At 39.2% G+C, this 23,606-nt stretch overlaps 1 protein-coding gene and 1 long non-coding RNA gene across 2 annotated transcripts; one reads left to right on the top strand and one right to left on the bottom strand.

Annotated features, from left to right (window-relative positions):
* Positions 1–440: 440 nt before the first annotated feature.
* On the top strand, positions 441–3,730 carry LOC102079278 (uncharacterized). The gene is made up of 6 exons (XR_001224871.3): positions 441–1,081; positions 1,159–1,298; positions 1,385–1,481; positions 1,625–1,720; positions 2,137–2,237; positions 3,392–3,730. It is a non-coding gene; the product is annotated as an uncharacterized LOC102079278 (long non-coding RNA).
* On the bottom strand, positions 2,244–19,472 carry urb1 (URB1 ribosome biogenesis homolog). Its single transcript, XM_003450182.5, has 39 exons — positions 19,201–19,472; positions 18,933–19,072; positions 18,693–18,844; positions 18,471–18,600; positions 18,281–18,377; positions 18,123–18,208; positions 17,920–18,045; positions 17,675–17,805; positions 17,398–17,593; positions 17,178–17,315; positions 16,908–17,081; positions 16,703–16,829; positions 16,469–16,591; positions 16,261–16,373; positions 16,066–16,179; positions 15,780–15,896; positions 15,520–15,658; positions 15,273–15,431; positions 14,817–15,016; positions 14,512–14,730; positions 14,248–14,436; positions 13,311–14,151; positions 13,015–13,219; positions 12,739–12,925; positions 12,607–12,665; positions 12,337–12,521; positions 12,145–12,255; positions 11,998–12,061; positions 11,744–11,912; positions 10,595–10,697; positions 10,344–10,504; positions 10,151–10,262; positions 9,838–9,944; positions 9,462–9,605; positions 7,131–7,240; positions 6,832–7,038; positions 6,429–6,670; positions 5,255–5,833; positions 2,244–3,542 (listed from the first exon to the last, which is right to left on the bottom strand). The coding sequence occupies exons 1-39, from the start codon at positions 19,325–19,327 to the stop codon at positions 3,361–3,363; spliced, it is 6,765 nt and encodes a 2,254-aa protein (XP_003450230.1). The 5' UTR covers positions 19,328–19,472; the 3' UTR covers positions 2,244–3,360.
* Between the last annotated feature and the right edge of the window lie 4,134 nt (positions 19,473–23,606).

Genomic DNA, 23,606 nt, shown 5'->3' with positions numbered 1-23,606 from the left:
CAACTGTCTAAAATCAAACAATTTCCAGATGCGTGTCATAAGTTCAGCGCGACTCTTTAAGCCCCTGTGTACTCTACATATTTCAGCATGTCTGCTCCTATTTTTAACATAACTAAAATAAAGATGTAATTATATGTACTTATTAGCACACTGTTAAAAATAACATCTAGTATACTGATTTTTTTGATTTTTTTTATTTCCAATGATTTTATACCACCAGGGCCAATCAAGAAGTTGTTTGTAATTCAGCAGGAAGCACAGCAGGGGGCGCTGACGACATGGAGCTAAGCGGCTGAAATGAGCGAGACACATTTTATTTTCGTTATACCGTATCAATGTTAAGTGAAATAAAAGACACCGTGGAGCTTTCTTTTCTTTTATGGAATTTTCTTTTGCTTTTAGATTTATCTCATCAAACGTCTTGCTAATTCTTACAGTCTTATGACGAGTTCTGGATTTACGACTATATGCCTTTCCTTGATGGCACCCATTCGATAATGAGACGTTAGAATCGTATTAAACCAACGACAGAAAAGTGCACGAATTGATAAGAAGGGACTGTTTTGTTTAAAGAGGAGGCTACTGTTACAAATTCAATGCAGCTGGCTTCATGCCTGAAACTAAAATGTCGGATATCGTAAAGTGACTCATGATGCTGTAACGTCCCTTTAAAAAACAAACAAACAAAAAACAACTTGAATCTAAAGTTCTAAGTGTATAGTATCTGAAAACACAATGAAGATTAAATTGTTGTTTTACCCCCCAATGAGATCCCATTAATTCCTGCTGGTGCCCCACGCCCCCCATCAACCGATGGAACCGGAAGTTCTTCTATTATTTTAAAACTTGTCTGAAGAATAAAATCCACAAAATCTCTTATAGCAATTACATTTATAGGTAAAATATAAAGTACGTGGAACTTATAAACTGCAAGCGCAGAACCAGAACGCCGCATTTCTTGAATGGCCTAATGTTGCCCCCTTGTGACCAAACCTGCAAACTGCATCCAGCCTTTAAAATACAAAACGAGTAGTACTGACAGAAGAAACAGCTGGACTTGAATCGCTAAACACACACGCGGGTGAGGATTTCACGTATATTTCTCTAAGACGATTCATGCTAGAAACAGCAATAAATGGCTATTATTTTCTTTTGCAGATTTTTGTGAATGAGACAGTAACACGTTTCCTCTCAGATGGCTGGAGTGGAGAACTCTACCAGCGGGATTATATATGAATACTATTATGATTACCTGGATCCCGTGATTGTGGACGAGAGAACGTTAAAGTACTATAAATGTAAGTTGTTTATTTTAACGCTTTACATAATTGTTCTGTCTTGTTTTTATTACACGAAAATAACACATTTTCTATTCTCCTTCCAGATTCAGTTGTTATAATATTTTGGGTAGTCGTCATTACCTTTGTGGTATGTCTTTTTCTCACTTTGAATCTATTGTCTCGCAGTGGAAACCTACCAAAGTAAGTGTAAAGGTTAAAGGTTGCCTTTAATGCCTTTAAAGTGCGTTTTATAGCTGAAACATGTATGTATGTTTCAGTATGTTTCAATATGCGTAATCCCTAAAGAGTTGCTTATACTTAAAATTGTCTTGTTGTCATTGCAGGAATCACACGTCAACTAATTCACTAGAGACTCGACCTGAATGAGAACATAGTGAAAAACGGAGGCGATGGACTCAAATTCAAACTGTGATGATAAGGTGCAACAGCACTAATGAAATTTAAAATGAGAAGAAGTGGCCATCATTCCTAACATCTCACCGATCACTGCAAAGTTCAAGGCTTCCTTAACCATTAAAACAATGTTACGTAACAGCTGCTTTGAGCTTTAAACCACAGTGTATGTGTACATAAGGGCAAGGACAGCGAGAGCATATTAGGCAGCTTTGCTCCTTCCATTTTCTTTTTAGTCCCCAAAATTTCTGCTCAAAATTTGTACATACAGTACTTTGGAAAAGTTCTGAGCCACCTCTCATTTCTTTGCATTTTACTAAGGAAATGGGAACATGTAAACATACAGGGATATCTGGTATACAAGGCAAAACAGACTTTGTAAAGTTCTAACAAGTTTTAAAGTCACCTGTTGGTATGACCAACTTTTTGTAATTTCTTTAAGAATTCTACAGGAATGGTTCTCCAGGCTTCTTAAAGAACATTCAACGCTCTTCATTGAGGTCCAGATCAATCCACAACTTTCATTGTGTTTTTTCTATCCAGGTAAACTTTTACTGCATTGACAGTGTTTGGGGATCATTCTCATGCTGAAAAATGAAGTTGTTGCCAATCAAACTCTAAAAGTACTTTTCTGTGTTAATGATAAGATGCCAAATACCACAGGCTGAAAGGCAGCCCCAAACCATGACAGAGCCTCCACCTTTTTTTTAAAAAAACTTTTTACAAATGGCTATAGACACTCACTGTTGTACCTCCTCCGTACATTTCCACAATGGTTTGAATGAACATTTTAAAATTTGGATTTATCACATCATAAGACCTTTTGCCACTGATTTTCAGGACAGTTCTTGTGTAATTTGTCACACCTCAGCCTTTTCACTTCATTTTCCTTCCTTAAGAATGGCTTCTTGCCAGCAACCCTTCCACTGAGACCATTTCTAAAGGTTTTGGTGAGCAGTAGCTGAACAAAACTGAAGGTCTAAATGCATCTCACAGGTCCTGTGTCACACCATTTGTTGTTTTTTCCCTGTTTTGCATGAACATGACTAAAAATTACTAGATTTCTGGTTCCTTGCAAGCATTATGAAGAAATGTAGGGGTGTATGTCTTTAGTTAGTTAGTTAAAGGAAATAATCTCAAGAATTCCACCTGCAAACAAAGCTTAACTTAAAATAAGTTATGCTTCCATCCATCCTTCCATCCACATGCTCTTCCTTCTTTTTGACTTCCCAATATCAGGACAACTAATACGTACAAAACCAGAAGAACCATTTTTTTTAAAGATACAATTTAAAATTAGTCTTTTGTCAAGTTGTTTGTTATGCTTAGACAACACTAGTTTATCGTTAAGTGAATTTTATTTATACTTGAATGATTCATAGGTCAGAGTTAAGTGGCTTAACAATCAAAAGATACTCCTATAAAAATATCAGGTACAAGGACTGGACTGAAAATGAATAATAAAGCAGCAAATTTCCAAATAAAAAACGGTGATTGAAGACAACAGACTTATAAATCAACATTTTATGACAAGACAGTTTTACAAAAGTTTACAAAATATTTTAAGTCTATTTACAGGAAATAAATGCAGCTGAATAGAAGTCTGTGAAGTCTCATTTGGTCTTTTTTAAAGAACACATTAAGTGTTCAGATATAATTGATATATTTAACTCTTCATGGTGATGATGTCATTACAGATGGCTCTTATGTCTGCTTTCTTCTGGGATGATTTCACTTTCTTGCACTTGGCTGTGGTCACCAAACTGACATGAGACAGGAAGAGATCAGCTGATGTGGCTCCACTCCACACTTCATGGATGTACAGTGACAGCAGAGACAACCCTGCTTCTGGAAACAAGAAAACAAGACATCCAACTCATTTACAAAACAACCTACTACAACTTATTGTCACTTTGGGACTTTAAATATACTGAAAAAGAAAATGTAAACATGTATTTACTATTTTCTTCTATATTTAAATGTATACTTTTACTTAGGATGGATTCTACATTATGATTAAAATATATTTGACAATATATATTATTACTGTAGGCTCTCTTTTTTTGGTTCATGCTTCAACAAATATGGCAAATACAGAGTATCTAATCAATGTAGGGAATATACAGTTGAATTCATAACATCGTTTGGTAAAAAGCACCAAATATACAATATTCAACCATTTCTTAGACCACCCGTCAAAAAAAAAAGAATATTTAAGAAATCTCTAAAATGTGTTTAAAACTAAATATTATGCTATTTATTAGGCAAAATCCTTTAGTCCTAACAGGAGTTGTCATTCTTGCTGGCATTGCAGTCTCTTTTGTTACTAAGTTAAGAGTTTCCAGCTGTTCTCAGAGACTTTCTTTGTGCAAACTATCTCTGAAGGATTCAAGTCTGGACTTTGACTTGGTTAGTCCATCAGTCTGAGCTTCTTTTTTCTTAGTCAAATAGTTTCTGCACACCGGATCATTGTCCTGTTGTTATATGAGCCAATCAGTTTCAGTGCAAGAGTTTAAACTTAGATTCGTCCCTTCAAAGTACCTCCTTCCAGTTATCCACAGTCTACAATCTGTGCTCCTTGGCAAATTCAAGATGCGTCTGGATATTTACAGGCCCCAACAATGTCTTTATACTAGCAGCTATTTGTCCTTTTAAGTCTTCTTTATTCAGTTGTCTGAATAAATTGTGGAGGTAATTGTGGAGACATTCTCAGACTGACCTAGAAGCATTTATCTCTACTTGAAGATCAACAGTGGTCTTTCTTTTGTCTCTAGTACTTAAAATCTTAATTTGATTCACATCCACTTCTGTAAGTTTTCATTTTCTGCTTCATTTTCTTCCTCTGGGCCTTTTCGTAAATACCAGTTCAGCAGTCGACTTCAGGGCATGCTTAACCTCACTGTGAGAATAATTTCTGTATTGCCCTGTTTGTCTCAAAGACCATGCAGCACCGCAAAGTGCAAACTTTTTCCTTTTCAGCGAGTTCTCAACATTTCGCTGTTTCAAACAGGTGTGAGGAATTTCAAGCATTTTTATTCCCACATTTGAGCTTCTCTGAGAAGTCAGAAATTAATCATTTAACCAGTAAAACTAATTTTTCTCTTCTGGAATGCGAGTAAGCAACTCTAATTTATCATCTTAATAAAAAAATAATAATGTGCGTTACTATTTTTTCTTCCCTTTTATAAACCAGTACATTTGAAAAAGTCATGGCTAATAACAATAATTGTATTTAAGTCCTAAAAATATCATTTCAACTAAAGATATTTTGCATACTGGCAGATTAAAAACGACAAAATAAACAATTCTGGTAATTACCAAAAATGTAAAAGCAGTATGCTTTTGGCCAGGGCTTCTTTGTAAGTAATTATGTTTGTATCGTTAAGTTTCCTGCAGCAGCAGCAGCAGCATTGTGACATCTAGGGACCGTGACAACAATCTCAATTTTAAATCCTTTTAAACTATATATGTTAACAATACTACATCCCACTTGTTTAACTGAGATAACTCATCAGATATAATTACAGAAAGAGGGTTTGGAAAAAGTGGAAGGCTCTTACCAAGTCTAGTTTGATCATGTGTGGCCTCTGGGCTGCAAGCAGAGACAACTGCCTGATGCAGCTCTGGAAGGTTGCCTTGGATCTCTAGCAAGGAGATCATAATCTTGGTGAAAAGCTGTAAGGTTTCTACTCTTGCTGAAATGCTGGAGTGACACTGAGCTTCAAAGGCCTGATGGTAGAGCCGAAGGAGGTCCGCTTTCAAGCCAAGATCAAGCAGCACAACATCCACAATTTTTGTGTGTTTGATCACAGCCTTTTCAAGCCAGAGCAAGAATTCTTTTGCCCTGTTTTCATCATACGAGTCCTCCACCAAGCACCTCAGGGACCACTTTGTAACCAGGTGCGCAGTAATCCTGGCCAGCCAGCTGGGATCCAGCTTGTCTGTTGGCAGAGCTGGCTGGGGTTCAGAGAGTTGGAAAGCAGGCTCCCAGTGAACAAAGATATTGGTGAGGTAAAGTTTACACTCTGTCAGAAGACTCTTATCATCATTTGCGGTCTCTGTGTCTTCTGCCAACTTTTCTTTTCGTGTGTAGACATGGGAAAGGGAGCTCTTAACTCGGGCCTTATCCTTTCCCATCCCTAAAGAGGAATATGGACAAAACGATATACAATGTGACAATGCAATATAACAAAACTCTAAATTTTTCACTTCTTTATAAACATGACACTTGTAAAGCCTGATTTTTAGTGCTGTTCTTTCGTCAGCTGTTCCTTTGCATTTACTTTTAACTCTAAGGCAAAGTTTCTACGTTTGGCTGCAAATCAGGCACATTCATGAAACCATATAAATATCAAATATGAAGTATCAACTATTTCGAGGTAGCACTTAGATTAAGTAGTTATCAAAGCTACACAAAGTAAAGATATTACAAACTATCTTAATCACAACTGCAAACATGGGTACAAAGTGGGTCATACCACATTTTTATACCAGTTAGTTTCATTCAAACACCTCATATATGTTTATCATGTTCATGCTATTAAGTTTCAACTTGTAGTTTTTTTTAATTAGCTGTTTAAATAAGGCTTTTTTGGGGTTGAAAAATGTTTTTAAAAATTATCAGTATCTTCTTTTCCATTATGGGCTTGGAGGATGTCCATCACTTGGTGTGAACGATTACTGTGGATACTGTACAAGATTCTCTGTATGGTAGAATTTGTTAAAAGCACTCACCCATCAACTCCTTCACTTTGTGCTTTTCTGACAATGCTTGTATTTGGGTAAGAAGTTCTGTATTGTGGGACAAGGAGGCCCAGCAGTGAAGCAGAGCGAGGGCTTCGGTGCAGGAGAGAGGCTGTGGGTGGAGCGTGAGCCGGTCTGCCTGTTTGCTTACATGGAGAGCAGCTGCACGATGCTTCAGCACAGAGCAAAGAGTCTGTAGAAACAAGCTGAGCTGAGCAGCCTTCAAACCCAACCTGTCAGAAGGAGATGAAATAATGACATCCTTCATCAAAAGACAGTTAACATTTACTAGACATCTCAGGTTTCATCACTGCACGTGTGAATAAAAGTTTTGGGTAAAGTGCCTGAGGTGTGGACTTTCTAACATCCCTGAATAATGGATGAGACACTTTACCTGAGATGTCTCATGATAGTTGACGCCACACATAAGAATTCACTGATGAGTGGCAGAGGAAGACATTTCACAAAACTCTGAGGTTTCTCGTCAGCAGATAGGGAAGTCTTTGTTTCATCCACCTGCTTCTCCTTCTGCCCGAGGGCCGTAAACCACAGCACATGAAACAGATCGATGATGGCGCACAGCAGCTGCCAATCCAGATTCCTGTCAATTAAAAACAGACATATGTCATTAAAATATCAAAATTAAAATATCAAAATAAAGAACCAAAATTTAACAGCAAGTTTAAGGCTCACCTTTTCTCAACTATTTGCATTATCCAGGTTAGGAGCCCAGAGGTCTTGGTGAGGTTATGCACCGCTTTGGTCACATTAGCAGCCTGACACAACACCCTGATGATCTGTGCCTATAAAGTAAGAAATATATTTACATGATATTCTTATTTTTCCTGTTTGTGTACAGTTCAGAGATTCACGCACCTTATCCTCAATAATGTGTTAGTTTGCAGAACTTTACGGTGGTACTTTCTGATCTCTTTCTTCACTATGTGAAGGATTTGGCTCTGTAACCTGCTCGTGTATTGAATAACTATCTTATTATTGGTGTTTTTCATTATACACAGTAATAGCTGAGTAATGTGTAGTCCATTCTGCACAGAGTTGTTATAGTTTTTATATTTTCTAATTAGTTTTTTATCTTGTTTTGATTTTTTTAAAAATTCATTTTAAATTCAATAAGTTTCCAGAGTGGGTTTGCTTGTTTCAGGTTAGTTTTTAGTCCTCAGACATCAAACGCTGATGGGGTATTGTCGTCACCTCACCCAGGACGAACAAGTGTGAATGCGATAACTCAAGAACGAGGTGAAGTACGAGTTCAAATCTCAATGACCTCGACCTCAAGGTCAGAGGTCAAGTTTTCTGAAAATCCTGTGAATGAGTTAACTCATTCACAGGATTTTCAGAAAAGAAGAACAACAAGAACAACAAGAAGAAAGTCACCTAGGATTTTCATATTCATACAATAGGTGCATCTACTAGGAGGCTGAGGGGTAGCACTGGGAGCCACTAGTATATTTATTATTTGAAAATGTTTACTTTTACTTTAATTTTTATCAATTGTATCAGTTTCAGCGTTAGTTTAATTCCTTTTCTTTATTAATATTACAGCAGTTATATGCTGGAGGTAGCATTTAGTACGGCTATTACAATAAAAACAACTTTTTGAAAGCAGCTAACACACAGTCACACATCCATAGTCGCAAACATTCATCAAGGGCTCATCAGACAACTTAATAATATTAAGAAAATAACAAATTGTGCCAAACTAACATTAATACTAAAACTAAGGATATTTCTTCTATATTTTTATTTTAGTTTTCCAAATTCAAAAAGATTATTTCAGTTAGTTTTTGTTTTTTTAAACAATCTGGTTTTTATTTTTATTTTAGTAAATTATAATTTTTTTTCATATCCAGTTTTAGATTTTAAGCTTAGCTGTAGTTAACTATAATAACTTTTGTTCTGCATGCAAAATATTTTTCTAATCTTTTCGAGCCCCCAAAACAACAGTTTCCTGAATCCACCGGGTACAGCATGATGTTTTCTTTCCTTCTCATCACACAAAATAAGTTGCTGGGTGTGCAGAGAGGCAAAAGCAACTGCATTAAGTTGGCCCCAGAGATCCACTTGAATAGTGAACTCCCCAAGGCTGGCAGCAAAGGGGTCAGATTTTAACAGTTTGCTAGATATGACTGAAATAATTTTCTTTTTTTGGCTGCCATTGCCACAGCAGCTCATTTGCCCCCCATCTCACCATATTCTTAGCATCGCCCTCTATCGCACCAACCCTGTACATATCCTTCTTTAGTACATTCATAACTGTTACAGATCACCGAAAAAAACTATTAAATGGATTCAAGGAGAAAGCACAGGTTCCAAAAACACTGGAATATTTTTGACATCTAGAACATAGCAGGCAAACAGATGGATAAATTACTGTTTGAATAACGTGGTAATGTGGAAACATTTAAAATGTTATCAATCTGTGTCTAATGCACATAGATGAGTTGACTGATGAGGTAGCAGTGTACCATGAGTCCTCTGAAATGGTTTTCAACCAAGAACCAATTAACCAGCGAATCCTAATCTTATTCTATGGTGAATCATATTATACACTTATACACGTGTGAAACTGGTTGCTGTAAGGGTTGAATTTAAGAACACAGACATCAAGTCTTGCTTAGAAAGAAATTGATAGGATGGTAAATATTTTGACACAAATCTATGCCCTTGGAGGAAACTGTATCAGTGAGAGCATATTCACATAAATCAGCAAGAAAGACAAGCTGACTGTCATGCCAAACCCTGAACAGTCACAGATATAAAAATGCTGTCATGAGAGAGATTAGTGAGACAAAACAAACCATAAAGGCCCTGGCTGGTCTGAAAATGCCAATATATCAGTTTTGTAACAATCGCTTCCCACTAGTAATACAAAAGTTTGAAAGGCTCAATCTTCCTTTAGATTTAAGTTTTTGGGGACATATTTTCTTGATCTAAGATGAAGATTTCTTCAAAACGCAACTAGAAAAAAAATGATGAAACAACTACAGACAGACAAGTGTGTACCTGGAAGTGTTCATCACACAGAGGGCTGCTGCTGAAGCCTAAAAGGATCTGAAAGATGCCTTGCTGGTTGCACAGGTCATAGCAGTGTCCATCTTTCATCCCTTGCTCCAGCACGCTCAGAATCCACTCACGTTCCACCTTGTGCTGCAGAAAGAAAGAAAACACAAACAGTCACGACTCCCACGTCTTTCAACCCTACACAGAAACGGATAACAGTCTATAAAAAGGCCAGAGCTAAGCAAACAAACAGATAAAGGTTGCTCATTCAAGAGGAGTTTATTTGGACAGTCATGTAAGTTCAAGGAAGCTTCACCAATCATGTTTAATACCAGACGGCACCAGAATACAAAAAAAGTGTTTTCACCAGTTTCTTTACCTCCAAGTCAAAGCTGTAGAAAAGCTTAAAAAACTCAGGGACTCTTCTGAAGTCCAAACTCTGGTGGGATAGCAGAAATCTGTTCAGCACCACGTACATGTGGTCCTCTGGGAAAAGTGAACAAACATGTGAAGGTCAATGATCCTTTTGTTATTACAGGCAAAGGTAGATAGAAAAATGAGGGCAAACCACGACTGTGATTCTTATTCAGGTTAGATTAGCCTAAAACCTAATTTCAACCTAAAAAGCATCTCTTAGTAAATAATAAGGGTCATGTCAGCAGAAAGATATTCAAGTTTTCAGGGTTACACACCAGGTTTGAGCATCTGCTGAGCCACTTTGGTGATGTAAGTGGTCATGACAAACGGGAGTCTTCGATTCTGCTGCTGAATTCCATTTTTTACCATGTCCATCAAGTAGAGCAGCTGTGAGACAAAAACAAGCCCGTCAGTGTCGCCAAACACACAATATTTATACACACACATAAGATTTCTCTAACATTTTACCTGTCTCTTTTCCCTGAACCGAGCACCCTCCAGATGTTGATAGAAGCAGCTAAGCACGTGGTACGCTGCTGCCCTCACCTTTGGATCATAGCTACTCAGGGCCATTACAGTTACCCCGAGAGCGTGGCTGGATACAAACTTGAGGCAGTCAATAACACATTCTGTCACAGAAGAGGAAAAATGCAACAAATATAAGAAGTGATAATTTAAACTAATTATACTGCATCATGACAACCAGTGAAATATGATACCTGGCCGCAATATGGCGCTGAACAGAGGCAACAGAAAACACGGATCATACAAATTGCCAAGGTCCTTGACTTTATAATTATTGTAGAGAGGGTCCGTGCTTTCCTGAGAGAGGGTAAAAACATGTACATTACACAAACATATAAAGCAGTGTGTCATTTACCTCTAATGGACACCGATCAGGCATAACCTTATCTTTTGCTGCAAGTTTCAAAGTGGGGCCCCATGAATCAGACAAGTTTGCCCAGCACATCCTACAAATGCTTGACTGGATAGAGATCTGGAGAATTTAGAGGACAAGTCAAGTCTTCAATCTTGTTGTTATGCTCCTCAAACCACTCCTGAACCAAACCAGCATTATGCTGCTGAAAGAGACCTTTTTCCACGAAAAACTGTACATGGTCTGCAACAATGCTTAGGTAGGTGCTACGTGTCAAAGTAACATCTAAATGGATGGCAGGACCCAGGGTGTCCCAGCTAAAAATTTCCCAAAGCATCAGGCTGCCTCCACTGGCTTGCCTTTTTCCCATAATGCATTCAGGTGTTCCCCAGGTAAGTGATGTAGCTAGCCATCCTGGCCATTGAGCCGAGGTCCAGTTGTGATGCTCATGTGCCCATTCTTGGTGCTCCTGACAGCAGGCAGGGGTCAACATGGGCACTTTGACTGGTCTGCGGCTGTGCAGCCCAATACACAACAATCTATGATAAACTGGGCAATTCTGACACCTTTCTATCAGAACCAGCATGAACTTTTTCAGGAGTTTGACCTGTAGAAGTTTATCTGCTGGAATGGAGAACAGGGACCATCATGACTCTGTCGTTGTTTCATCGCTGTTCCTTCCTTGGACCTTTGATGAATGCTGACCACTGCAGAGCAGGAAAACCCCAAAAGTCTTGCAGTTTTTAGGTTCTCTGACTCAGTCATCCAGGAATCAGAATTTGGCCGTTGCTAAAATCCTCAAATGCCCATCTTTCCTCCTTCCACCAAATCAACTCTGAGGACAAAATGTTCACTTGTTCCCTGATTGATCCCACCCACTAACAGACGGCATAATAAAGACATAGTAAGTGTTATTCACTTCATCAGTCAGTGGTCATGTTATGCCTGATCGGTGTAGATCTGAAAAGTAAATATGATTTAAAACATTAACCTGCGGGATGATTTTGCGCTGCTGTGGAAAGTGTGCAATAGTTTGCAACATCTTGTCAGGTTTGAGGAGAGCCAACAGGTCATCGGAGCTGGTCTGCTTCCACAGAGAAGCTCCCAGGCTTTTACTGGTTTTGTGGTGCTCCACAGCTGTTGGGCCCCACAACAAGGACCTGCAGTTGAAAAGTCACACTGAGTTTTTGTATTAAACAAGCACACTTCTAGCACTTAGAACATAAAAAGATGAATTCAACCTACTGAAACTTCAGCAGGCTGACTTGGTTTCTTTCATATTCCTGAAGAAGCAGTAACAATTTTTGATCTGCAAAACAGAAGAAGATATAAGAGGATAAGACAATAAACACACACAAAAAAGAAAAAAGAAAATGGATTTTCTTGTTTTACCTGAGGTACTCAGCGTAGCTCCGTATGCTCCCAAAAGTACAACAAAATGATTGATGTTGCAGACACTTGGCGTTTTCTTCACCAGACAGAGTAGGAGGAATACCAACTCTTCTAAAATGACAACAAATATGTGTGTTTGTGATTAATTTGTGATTTGGAATCTTTAAAAAAAAAATCTTTATTGCATTGTACCTTTAATCTGGCAGCTGTTAGACTCTTCAGAGTCCAGCATGGTGGGCAGGAACAGAGAATGGCTGGAGATCATCGTGTAAAGCATGGGTAAAGGTATCAGGTCCTTTTGAACCTCAGTGCCACAATACATCACTTCCAACAGGCTGCTCAGAGTGTTCAGGAAGTGGTGATCTCTGTAGCGATATCTGAAAGATTTAAGAATATTTTTCAGTCACTCAGCAAAAATTATGAAACATTAAATAGCAAATTGGATTTAAATAGATAACCTACTTTAGTCCATTTTTGACAAAACTGTTCCACTCAGATGCAGTGATGTCTTCTTTGGATATCTGTTTAAAGAAAGTAAGTTAGGAAATGCAAAAAGTTTAAAACTTACAAAATGTATGCGTAAAGTAAACCCACGAGGACTCGCTGTAGTCTTTTTAAGATGCTGTGCTCCTGCTGTAATGGGGAAGTAGCCTGATCTTTCGAGTGACTGTAAGAGGCAATGAGACACTTGATCGCTGCAGTGGCGACAGACTTCCTCCATTTTTCCTGTTCTTCTGGGCAATCAGCTAGCTTGTCACTGATAACATCTACTAGTTGCCATCTGAAAGAGCAAAGAATATTTATCAAATAAGTTTTGACAGGATCGTTTATTTATTTTTTGTAGTTTTGTAGTGCGACTATAGATTTCACCTTTCAAAACTGTCCACATTTTGAAGAGCACTGGGAAGACTGTTGATCAAATCCCTGATGTCCTTGATGTTTGCAGAGAGCTTTATCAAACTGCCTAGAGTTTCTGTAAGCTGGGCTCCGGACTCCTCTGTCAGGTTTCCCAGGACACACTGGGAGAACTTGGCAAGCAACACTTGCTTCAAGGCTTTCAAAATGTCTTTTTGCACTATGAAACAACAGCAAAGAAGCACATCTTAATTAGTATATCTATAGCAATAAGAGATAAAAGAGTAACAATGATTTGTTTTGGTACATACCATCTTTGGGTCTGGCTGGGTCCTCTCTGCTTGCCACATGTAAGTACATATTAATCAGTGGAAGGAAGGCTTCCGATTGGTCAGAAAGCTTCTCCATGTTTTCAGGTTCGAGACACCACATCTCAAAGCGGAGTCGGTGAGTGGAGCAGTTCTGCAGCAGGAGAGAGCTGATAGCCAGAGATTCTGAGAGCGGTCTTTGGAGACAGTGCAACAGCACATCTGTGTGGAGGAGCTTTGCACTGCTTGGCTCACTGGATAGAAACTGGAGCAAGAATGCCTCCAGTGCAGGGTTGGAACAGGACAGCAGCAGGGTGCCCAGACCAAAGAGGTGTGGCTGTGTCAGAAATGTGCCATGGTCCTGGGAGGCCGTATATTTACACTCTGTGAGGATCTGTAGAGCTGCCTGACCGTAAATGCTGAGCTCAAAATTTGCCCCCTTACTGCTACTGGGGGAGATGAGGCTGTCGTGTGGGAGGAGAAGCAACTTGGAGACAACTTCCTTCAAATTACTGGAATCCATGTAGTTGTGCAGAGACAGGAGGCCTTGGAAAGTTCTGGAGTGTTTCTTTGCCGGTTTAGAGCCCTTCTCCACCAATTCCTGAAGAGCAGCTCTTTCTAAAGCTCCCATGTAACTCCTCAGAAGCTCTAGATGATTTAGTTCATGAAGAACAGGGGCACAGAGCTTCAGGAGGACCAGAATATTATCTGTCAGCAGTGCACACAAGTGCTTAAGTCTGACAGGGTTTAGAGAGTGAGGAGGCATGGCAGATAGCTCCAGAGCCAGAAACCACTGCTCCAGACATGGATGCTTTAAGATGGAGCCAAGAGCTGAAAGAAGGATCTAAAGAAAGAGAGCTTCATTTAAAAATCCTTCACTCCGAAAAAGGAGAATATTACAAAGTCTGAAAAAACACAGTAAAAGCATTATTTTTCTAACCTGCTGTATGTTAACTTCAACCGTGGATGACTGGTTAAGTTCCAGAAAGAGGTCTGATCCTTCTCTGGAGGATTTCTCTGGAGCAAGTTCAGAGTTTTTTGCCTCCTGAAAGCCTTGGAGCTTGATCACCATCTTTTTGAGTATTTCCATCAAGGTCCTCAACACGGAAGCTCCTACGTCTTTAGAGAACTGTGAAGAGGAAAATGATGCACTGTTTGCATATTCAACAATGTGAGGAGTACGGGGCTTGTTTTGCGCACCTACCGTGCCAAAGCTTTCCACAGTTGATCTGATGTAGAGTAATATCTGCTTGATTGCAACTGGAAACTCTGCCAGAGAAAGGGAAGCTAGAGCTTCTTCTGCACTTTTCCTGAAGGTATCCTTAAGCAAAGTGTCTGGACCTTGGATGTAGGCAGCTTTCATCAGTGCAGTGTATGATGTTTGATCTGATAATCCTTTTGCATGACATTCAGAAGACTGGAACTAACAAAATAAACAAGAGTATTAGTCCAAGTACTATGTCTAAACATGTCTGGTTAGACAATCTCTTTGTATCACTAAAAACCCACCAATTCTTCACGGCACTGCTGTGGTAGCCACTTGCAGTAATACTGATGAAAACATATAATGGCTGAATGAGGAGAGGTCGAGCATTCAGAGGAGACAAACTCTTTATCGTACTGCAGCAGAGCCAGACAGAGAGGGAGCGGCTCTCTCTGACTGTGCAGCACATCTGAGAACACTGCAGCCAAGTATTCATATACCGTCCCTAAGAGACACAAAGACAGATGGTTACAAACATCATAGATTACAGTACATTTACTTTTCAATCAAAGTGTCCATGAACAGAATGGGTAAATGTCTTTTTAAACATAAATTACTAATTAATTAATTAATTTTAGTAAATCTGGCCCTATATTTAAAGTTGTACTTCTTATACTGCATAACAATCTTCATGCTTTAAAAGTTTTTTTTGCAAATTTGTGATTTCACTCTTTGTCACAAGTGAGGCAGAGGTCCTTTACCACTATCTGCTGGCAGCTTGTTTCGGGCCTCCAGGGCAGCAGGTACCAGGGCACTGAAGGGGAAGGTTTGCATGATGAGATCTTCACTTACAGCTGGGCCGAACTCCTCCAACTCACCATCACTGCCCTCCATAATGATATCGAGCATGTCTATGACATCTGAGATGAAAAAATAAAAAGCATAAACATTCACAGACATAATTGAGCCCTGAAGAATTCAGCGTTCATTCCACATTTAAATGTTTACCATCTATGTGAGAAACTGGGACACTGGCTGCGTCACCCTCCTGGCTACTCAGATTTGCTTGCAGATAACCTGCTTCCTGGACCAGGCTGGCCACTTTATCTGTGTATTCATAGGAACTGCACACCAGTTTAACCAACACCTAGAGCAAGAGGCAGATTTTAAGAGTTTATTATCAGGCATAAGAATTAAAACCTTTATTTTGTCCAACCTTCAATATGACGGTTATGTACAAAAGTAGGAAAAAAAACTGGACGACTTACCCGCTCCAAGAACTGAATAACAGTTTCTTGCTGGCTTGGCTCTAGTCTGGCCAGCTGTTCAAGCCAGAGCTCAAGCTCAGTCCAGGTGTGCTCGAACACACCAGTGTCCTTTAGTACCTAAATACAACACAGGATGCTAATTGCTTTAGCAGTACTGCTGGAGGAAATTTGTCCACACGAATTTAAATCTCTTTAAATAAGCACTAATTCAAATATCTAAATATATACAGTATATCTCATATAATGCAGGCTGAAAGCACAGAGGAAAAGACAAAATGCTCCTTACTTTTAGAACAAGCATCTGTGTGGAGGCTTTCAGGTGGCTGCTGCTGCTGCTCACAAACATCTTGAGAAGCAGGTAAAATACCGATTTCTCTCCAGATGATGAATCTCCAGCACCCTGTGAAAACAGAAAAACTATTTAGAATTGATATCTTTTAAACAAAAAATAAAAATAAATCAGAGAATTAAACTTCCTTACCTGCATACGGAACCAGGAGAATTTGCTTGCGGGAAGATCCAAGGCCAACTGCAGTACGTGGTGCTGCAAAACTGGGGGAACTTCATCCTTTATTCCTTTCTCTGACACAATGCCTGGACAGATAAAAACCAGTGTCAGAAACCATTTATTGGAAAAAATAAGCTTTAAAAAAGCAAAATTTGGAGCTTAATAATGCCAAAAACATTACCCTTTAAAAGCTTGCTGAAGTCAAATTTGCACTGGCTAACCAGATGCGGCACCACTTTCTGGTAAAGGCATATGACCTGAAGAATCAGAGCCTTCAGCAGAATGACCTCAGCTGTATCTTCATCTGTTCAACATAAAGCACACAAGACAATCAACTCAGATCCTTTTGTTTTTTTTTTTAAATAAATAGAATTAATTGGAATAAACAATAATCATGTACTGTGAATGCTACTACCAGGCACTTTGCATTTAGTCAGTTCAGCATCCCCTTTGCTTTTATCCTTTTTTTCTTCAGAGCCAGCTTTTTCCTTCTTGCTAAGTGACTGCCACTTTTCAATTATGCTTGTCATATCAGGGAAAATCTGGAACAGAGCATGAACAATGATTCGAGCCTTTAAAGGTGCATTATTTGCTTATAATAGGCACTTTCCTGAACCTACCTTGCCGAGCATCTCCCTGTACTGCTGCACTAAATCCTCCATCATCTCAGCAGTGTATAGGTCTGAGCTGCACCACACAGACTTATCCAAAAGATACTCTATGTTCTTACTAGCTCTTTTCAAGATGAAATTGACCACCGACAGGGTTGTAAGGTGTGCTGCTGTATTGGCAAGCTGTCAAATCAGAGAAGACACATTTGAGCCAAAAAATAAAAAGTTTTCAGTCTTTACTGCAGTAATAAGTTTATTTTATGAGGCTCAGTCACTTACAATAAGGCCCTGTGTGAAGAAGCTCTTGTTGCAGACTGGAGGAAGAGATATCACCATCACCATGGAGAGCAGGCGAGGCAGAGGGATGACCTCCTGAGTTTGAAAGACTGTGGAAATCTCTGGCTGGGCCTCGTAGATCTGATATAGAAATGCAAAGGTGACTATTACCATCTAAAAACTGATAAGATATTATCTTAACACTTTTACCACCAACAGTTACCTTTTTAAGAAGCTTCACATTGTCTTGCCAAGTAGTTTTGAGGCGTGGAGTATATGCATACTGAGTCTCCTTAAAGTATCTGGACAAAATATCGGGGGTAGCTTTCAGCACATTCACCACCAGATCTGCCACCAGTTCATCCTCGGTCGCCTGTTTCAGCCCCACCAAAAACTGGAGCAAGACAATGTTACCAGGCCTGCAAAGAAGTAAAATCCAGTACTCCACATGAGAAGTTCTCAGAAAAGGACAATGTGAAATTGGAATGTTAATGACTTACCTGCCAGCTGTGCCAAAGCTGACATCATGAAAGCTGATACCATGCTTACGGGAGCAACACAGATCAAGAAGGAAACTGTGAACGAGTTCCCGGATGACTGTCATCCCAGAAAGCTCAGTGTTTTCCGACATCTTAAAAATATCATGTAATTAAATAAAAATGTTACTTGGACATGTTAAAGTAAACTGACCTGACACAATCTTTGTTTCTTTTGACACAAAACAGCAAAACAACAAGCGACCTACTCTGTCATCATCCACGGTTGCATCTGCAATCCCATTCCATTTATACAGCGACGCGATGCTGGCCAACACAGCAGGTGTGAAGAAACGTACTTTCTGTGTTTTACTGATGGCTTTGTTTAGAACAACCTACAGAAAGACAGAAAGGAATACACTTTATTACTAAATCCATGATCTGATCTCCAATGTCCTGGACTAGTACTTACTTTAGTTTTCAATGTGGACAAAATCAGGTTGACTGTGGACATCCGGTCCTCCTTCAGACCTGTATTCAGGATCACCGGCAGGAGTTCTAACACACCAAATGAACATGTTACTCACAGACAGTCCACTGCATAAATTATAATTCATATCTAAATATTACCTTTGATTTCTAATATTTGTCCGACTGTTGCATTATCACCAGACACCAAGAAAGAGAGCACAAACTGGATAAAAGCCTGGCGGACATCAGGTCTACCCTGGAAAATGAGAATATCCAGAAAAGATTTATCTACAGAATACGACTAATCTGCTGCACACCATAAACCCTGTGGACAAATACTGCATCGCACCTGCTTATCCTTCATCTTTGCCAATCCAGACAGAAATTTGTTAATGTGAAGGTGACTTAAGACCTCTCTGGCAGATTCTGGACCCTGGGTGACCAAGGCGGACAGAAGACTGAGACACTGGCGGATAAACCTGTGTTCAAAGGGAAACAACATTGGTTTTGAGGCCAGAAGAATGATTTTAAAGTGAGTGTCATTGTGCTCTACTGAAATCCACAAATCAACCTGTGGTTTGCTGAACGGAAAGACCCCTGCAGGAGTTTCATGTAGCTGAAAACGGTCTTCTTCACAATGGCATTGCCGACCATGTTGAAATGGGAGAGGTCACTGGCTGTCCTTAGAAGGATCGCCTCCAGGCTCCCAAAAATCAGCATCATCTGTACAGAAACACGATCAGAGTTTAACTCAGAAACTTCAGAAAGAGTGAGCCGGGCCAGAGCCGTCCGCTGAGAAACTAAAGCTTACCTCACTCTCTACGTGTTTTTCTCCTTCGAGCAATTTGAAGATCTCTGCACACTCCATGGAGATTTTAATATAACCTTCGACCACATCGTACAAGTCGGACCGTGGCAACTTCTTAGCGGTCGACATAAACTTCTCCAGTCCTGCAGACGAAAAAAGGAGGGGGGCAAGCACAAGATGCCATTAAAACACCGCACACTCTGATAGTTGACTGAATGCATAACACAATATTATGACTTCAAGCTGATGATTTGCACGTACTATCACTCACCCTTCATGGCTGTGGTCGGGTCCTTCAGCATGGCTTTAAAAACTGTCCCATTGAACTCCGGAATCGTTTCTTTTTTCCGCGGAGTGCCTGACTCAGCAGACTCGTCGTTGCGCCGCTTTTTACCCATTTTGTTATATACAAACAACAATTACCACTGATGTGAATTTTTTATGCACTATCCTGCCATGTAAGTGTTGTCACAGCACCCACGTTGCTCTGTAAACAGAAAGCGGTGCAACGGAATTGTCATCCGGCCAGAAACGTTTGCTATTGAAATTTAGTTCCGCATTATCATTTAAGTTACTTCAAATAAAACGTGTTTCGTCTCCTTTATCTTTTACAGAAAGCACATGCACATTACATTTCATAAAATTAGCGACAATTTACATCCCTTAAACATTTAAGAACACCAGTTAGCTTATTCGTTTTTACTGTCTGCCTTTAGCTTGACGGCTAGGGTGTGAAAACTCTCTTAGAAATATTTTTTAATATTCAAGATTTTAATATTCAAGAGGGCACTGGTCTACAACACTTTTGATCCAAATCTTTCACTTTTGCCTTAAGTCACACACACACACACACACACACACACACACACACACACACACACACACACATATAGAGAGAGAGAGAGAGAGAGAGAAAGAGAGAGGGGGGGGGGTGCTTAAATATTAAAGAATTAAAGAAAGCGTACCGCGAGGCACCGATTTAATCATGTAATTCACATTTTCTTACAGGCTATAAGTTTTAATCCGATCTGCGGAATTTTGCTCAAGCTTGAATTATTGAATGTTACAGTAATGAAGCCTGTCACCAATCAATGATTAATCCCTCCCCAGATGTCATCTTGCACTGGGATCACACCAGCAATAGTCCTTAGACCACATCCATTTTTCAGACTTGGTCTTATTTGGATGTCTACTTCACACCAGTAATGCTTCTGAGTCTTGCACAGTTATTACACCGTAGTTGACAAAATTAGTCTATAGACAGACAGATAGACATACCACTGTAGTCAAAACCACCTTCAATGTGGTTCTGACTACAGTGGGTGTATTCAGAATGAGATTTTGTCATTGCACGAGAAACACAAACTCAAGATAGGCAGAAAGATAGAAACCCCTTTCTTTCTGCTCCATTTAGTGCTTGCACATTCCACCATCCACATGTGTTTGTGGTTGTCAACACATAGCATTTCTAGCATGCAAAATGCAGTCATGAAAGTGGGCAGGTTGAATTCAAATAGTTGAAATGGAAGATTTGTGTAGTCTGGACTATAAAGAAGAAGTAGAGAGACCTATGAGGGATTGGCCCTCATGCTGTGTATGAGTTTTACATCCTTTTCATTTATGCATGTTTGCAAATCCCCATGCAGACTAGCTCTACCTGCTGCTTAAACTTGTGGGGTCCAAGAACTCTCTGGCTTTGCAAATGCTGCAAATCCCCTGCAAGATACACAGTTTCCAGCAGCCTTTAGTCTAGTTTTTTATATTTAACTAAAGCATAATAAGTTAGGGAAAACACACATTTTGCTGAGCCATGCAGACATAGTTGTGGCTTAGATTTGTATCCTATTTAAAGAGTATCTGGTTTTTAACCACAGTGGTGCCTTTTCTCAGTTATTCTCTCAGCAAACTTTTGCAGACGCTGCCTAAACAGATCTAAAAGCTGACTTTGATGTGATAAGTAACCAGTGCTATAGGTTAAAAAGAGGTATGTGGTCTGAATATCCTATTTTGTCACATGGTGTTTACTTTGCAGCCTTCCTCTCTTGTTCAGCGTCTATTCTTATTGATTTGCAAAGAGAACATCCAGCAGTTCGTCTGGTGGTTGAGCTCAATTCTTTCTCAGAATATCTGACATCCTCATAACACAGGCAGCATTATACATCACACATGATATGTTTTACAACACTAGTCTGCATTTCCAAAACCACACATCTGTTTTTGATGATTGTTGAGAAAGACAGCTATTATTTTTTTAGTGGAATGAATTTGAATGGGATAGTAATATTTCACAAACTGGAATTTCAGCACAAAATCTTGTGTAACTTGTGTTCCCACGAACATATTTAAGCTTAATTTGTTATTCAATTGCATGGCCAACAGGGGTCACCTTTGCCTGGTTTAAGAATTTGAATTTTTTTGCACCAAATAATGACTTGCAGAATGACTTGCAAACAACAGTTGAGCAAATCATCCTATGGTGCAGTTAATCAGATGTGAATCAGATTAATCATGTAATCCACTGTAAGCTTGGGGCTGTACAGCCTGTTATTTTCTGCAGTGTTACTCCAACTGATTTGATTCCAACTCACTGATGTACTCAAGTGAGACACCACAAAGATGGCACAGATGCTTTGTGATGAATGTGATCTGACATGTTACAGCACACTATTTATTTTTTTAAACTGAATTATAGAGCTCTTACTTACTTGTGCCCTCAGTCAAGGAAACGTGCCCATTATTTTAAACTCAAATTGAACAGCATTTAATTTTCAGTATTTACGAAACACCAGAAGTTGCTGGATCATCTTCCATCTTGTGCAAAACCACGACCAAACCTCTCTTTTATAATTTGTTTATTTATTTTTTATGTATAAAGTAATGCTTACAGGCTGATGCAACTTGTCAAAAAAGTGATTGTCAGCTTTTTTGGAGCTACAGACTGAACAGAATGTTTAGTCAACAAATGCCTTCAAGACATTGCAAAAGAAATCAAAACATAACCTTAATAATTGAGCAAGCATATTAAATAGTGACAGGTAATACAAACAGAATTAAAATGAAAAATGAGCAAAGTATTCCGCTCACACTGTTTTACAAAAAACAAATTAATAAAAAACAATCAAACAAATCAAAAAAGAACTCTGAAACTTTTCACAATGAGCATAAATTATGCAACAAGATAAAGGTAACCCACCGGCCTCAACAGTCAAAAAGAGTCTTTGAAATGTTGTTTTTTCATGTGCAAATAAAGTTTGCATTAAATTTAAAGCAGGGACTCGTAAGGAAGCACATAATGGTGAATGTCCCATTATAAAGTAAAGAGAATGTTGATGTTAGAAACAATATTTTTTAAATTAAATGTCAGAATAATGACATAAACTCTAAACACGTTTAATTGTACCCTCCATGGAAATGATCTTAATCACTTTGTGTTTTCTTGGATTTTTTTCCCCTTCTCATTGCTCAGTCACATACTGGAACCTGTGGAAATGAGAAATCTTGTGGTTGCTGAGACTTTTCTTTAGGGTCAAAGCAAACCTTTGTTGGCAGTAATTCTATTCCCTGTAAGTTTGAAGTGGCTTAAAGAAATATTTTAATCAGGTTTCAGGGATTACGGCACACTGTTGATAGATAGCGACCTGAAATTTGATAATATTATTCATACAGTACCATGTAGTGCTTAGTTTTTGCTCCAGTACCACCAGGACTGCTGTCCATTGATGTAGAGGCTTTGGAAAAGGGCATCTACGTTAGCCACTAATGAAGAGAGAACTTAAAACTGATCCCAAGTGTTGCATTTCTTTTTGCTCTTGTTGAACATTAGTGTTAATATTCACAAAAAGCTTAAAATATGATCACAGTAAGAAAATACAGATTCTTTTAAATCAAAAAAGGTACATATGTGGACCTCATGGGATGGTGTATGATGCACAATTTGCTGTTCCATTCTGTTGAGATCTGTTCCTAAAGTGCTCTTATAGTGGAACCAGGCTATACTGGAGGGAGGAAGCAGGAGTGGCACAGCTTCCCTCTCCACAAATGTTATGTTTATTTTTGAATTTTTGGCCTGGAGTGCACCGTTTCCTAAAATACTATCTCTGTGAATCAAAATGGTGGGTGTACAAAGCCTGACATGACTCTGACAGGGATGGTTGGGCCTTTATAGCCTTGGGATGTAGGAGCAGGATGTTTTAGCCATGTGTGATCATGTCAGGACAGACGTCTTCTTAAAAGAGGAAAAAGGGGTTATTTACGATATTGGTCTTTTGCCACCATGTGCTGCACCACTCAGTAGTGATAGAAAAAAAGCACGCAGAAACTGAGCAAAGCACAACTTTGCTGAAAATAATATCAGAGATGGTTTTGTAGGGTTTTAAGCTTTATTATGAAGTTTCAGAGATTTCCATTTCTTTCACATAAAAGCTCACTTAAAGACTACTTTACTCCTCCAAGGTTGTAGACTATACTTGTGTTGATTTCCTCTATTACGATGCCAGTAGCACAATTGGATCTGGATAGAGATACTGGGTGGTTTCCAAAGAGCTCTTTTCCACAGCTGAAGCCACTTTACCATGCCTGTTTTCACCACAGTGAACCACAGGCCTTTCTGTGAGGTTGCAGCACTTCCGCTGTGTGCCTCACAGAGCTTCTCAGGCCCTCCTCACAATAACACTGCAG

This window comes from Oreochromis niloticus, linkage group LG14 (assembly GCF_001858045.2).
Source record: "Oreochromis niloticus isolate F11D_XX linkage group LG14, O_niloticus_UMD_NMBU, whole genome shotgun sequence".
Lineage (NCBI taxonomy): Eukaryota > Metazoa > Chordata > Actinopteri > Cichliformes > Cichlidae > Oreochromis > Oreochromis niloticus.
Note: the sequence above shows the minus strand (reverse complement) of the source record. Positions and strands in the feature narration are given on the sequence as shown.

What these genes read in the sequence shown, in the direction of transcription:
- urb1 (XM_003450182.5), bottom strand. Translation starts at nt 19,327, where the DNA reads ATGGGTAAAAAGCGGCGCAACGACGAGTCTGCTGAGTCAGGCACTCCG. An exon ending in CAAGCTGCCAGCAGATAGTG is followed by an intron (nt 15,017 to 15,272) that starts GTAAAGGACCTC and finishes TGTGTCTCTTAG; the next exon opens with GGACGGTATATGAATACTTG. An exon ending in CAGCGCCATATTGCGGCCAG is followed by an intron (nt 10,505 to 10,594) that starts GTATCATATTTC and finishes CTTCTGTGACAG; the next exon opens with AATGTGTTATTGACTGCCTC.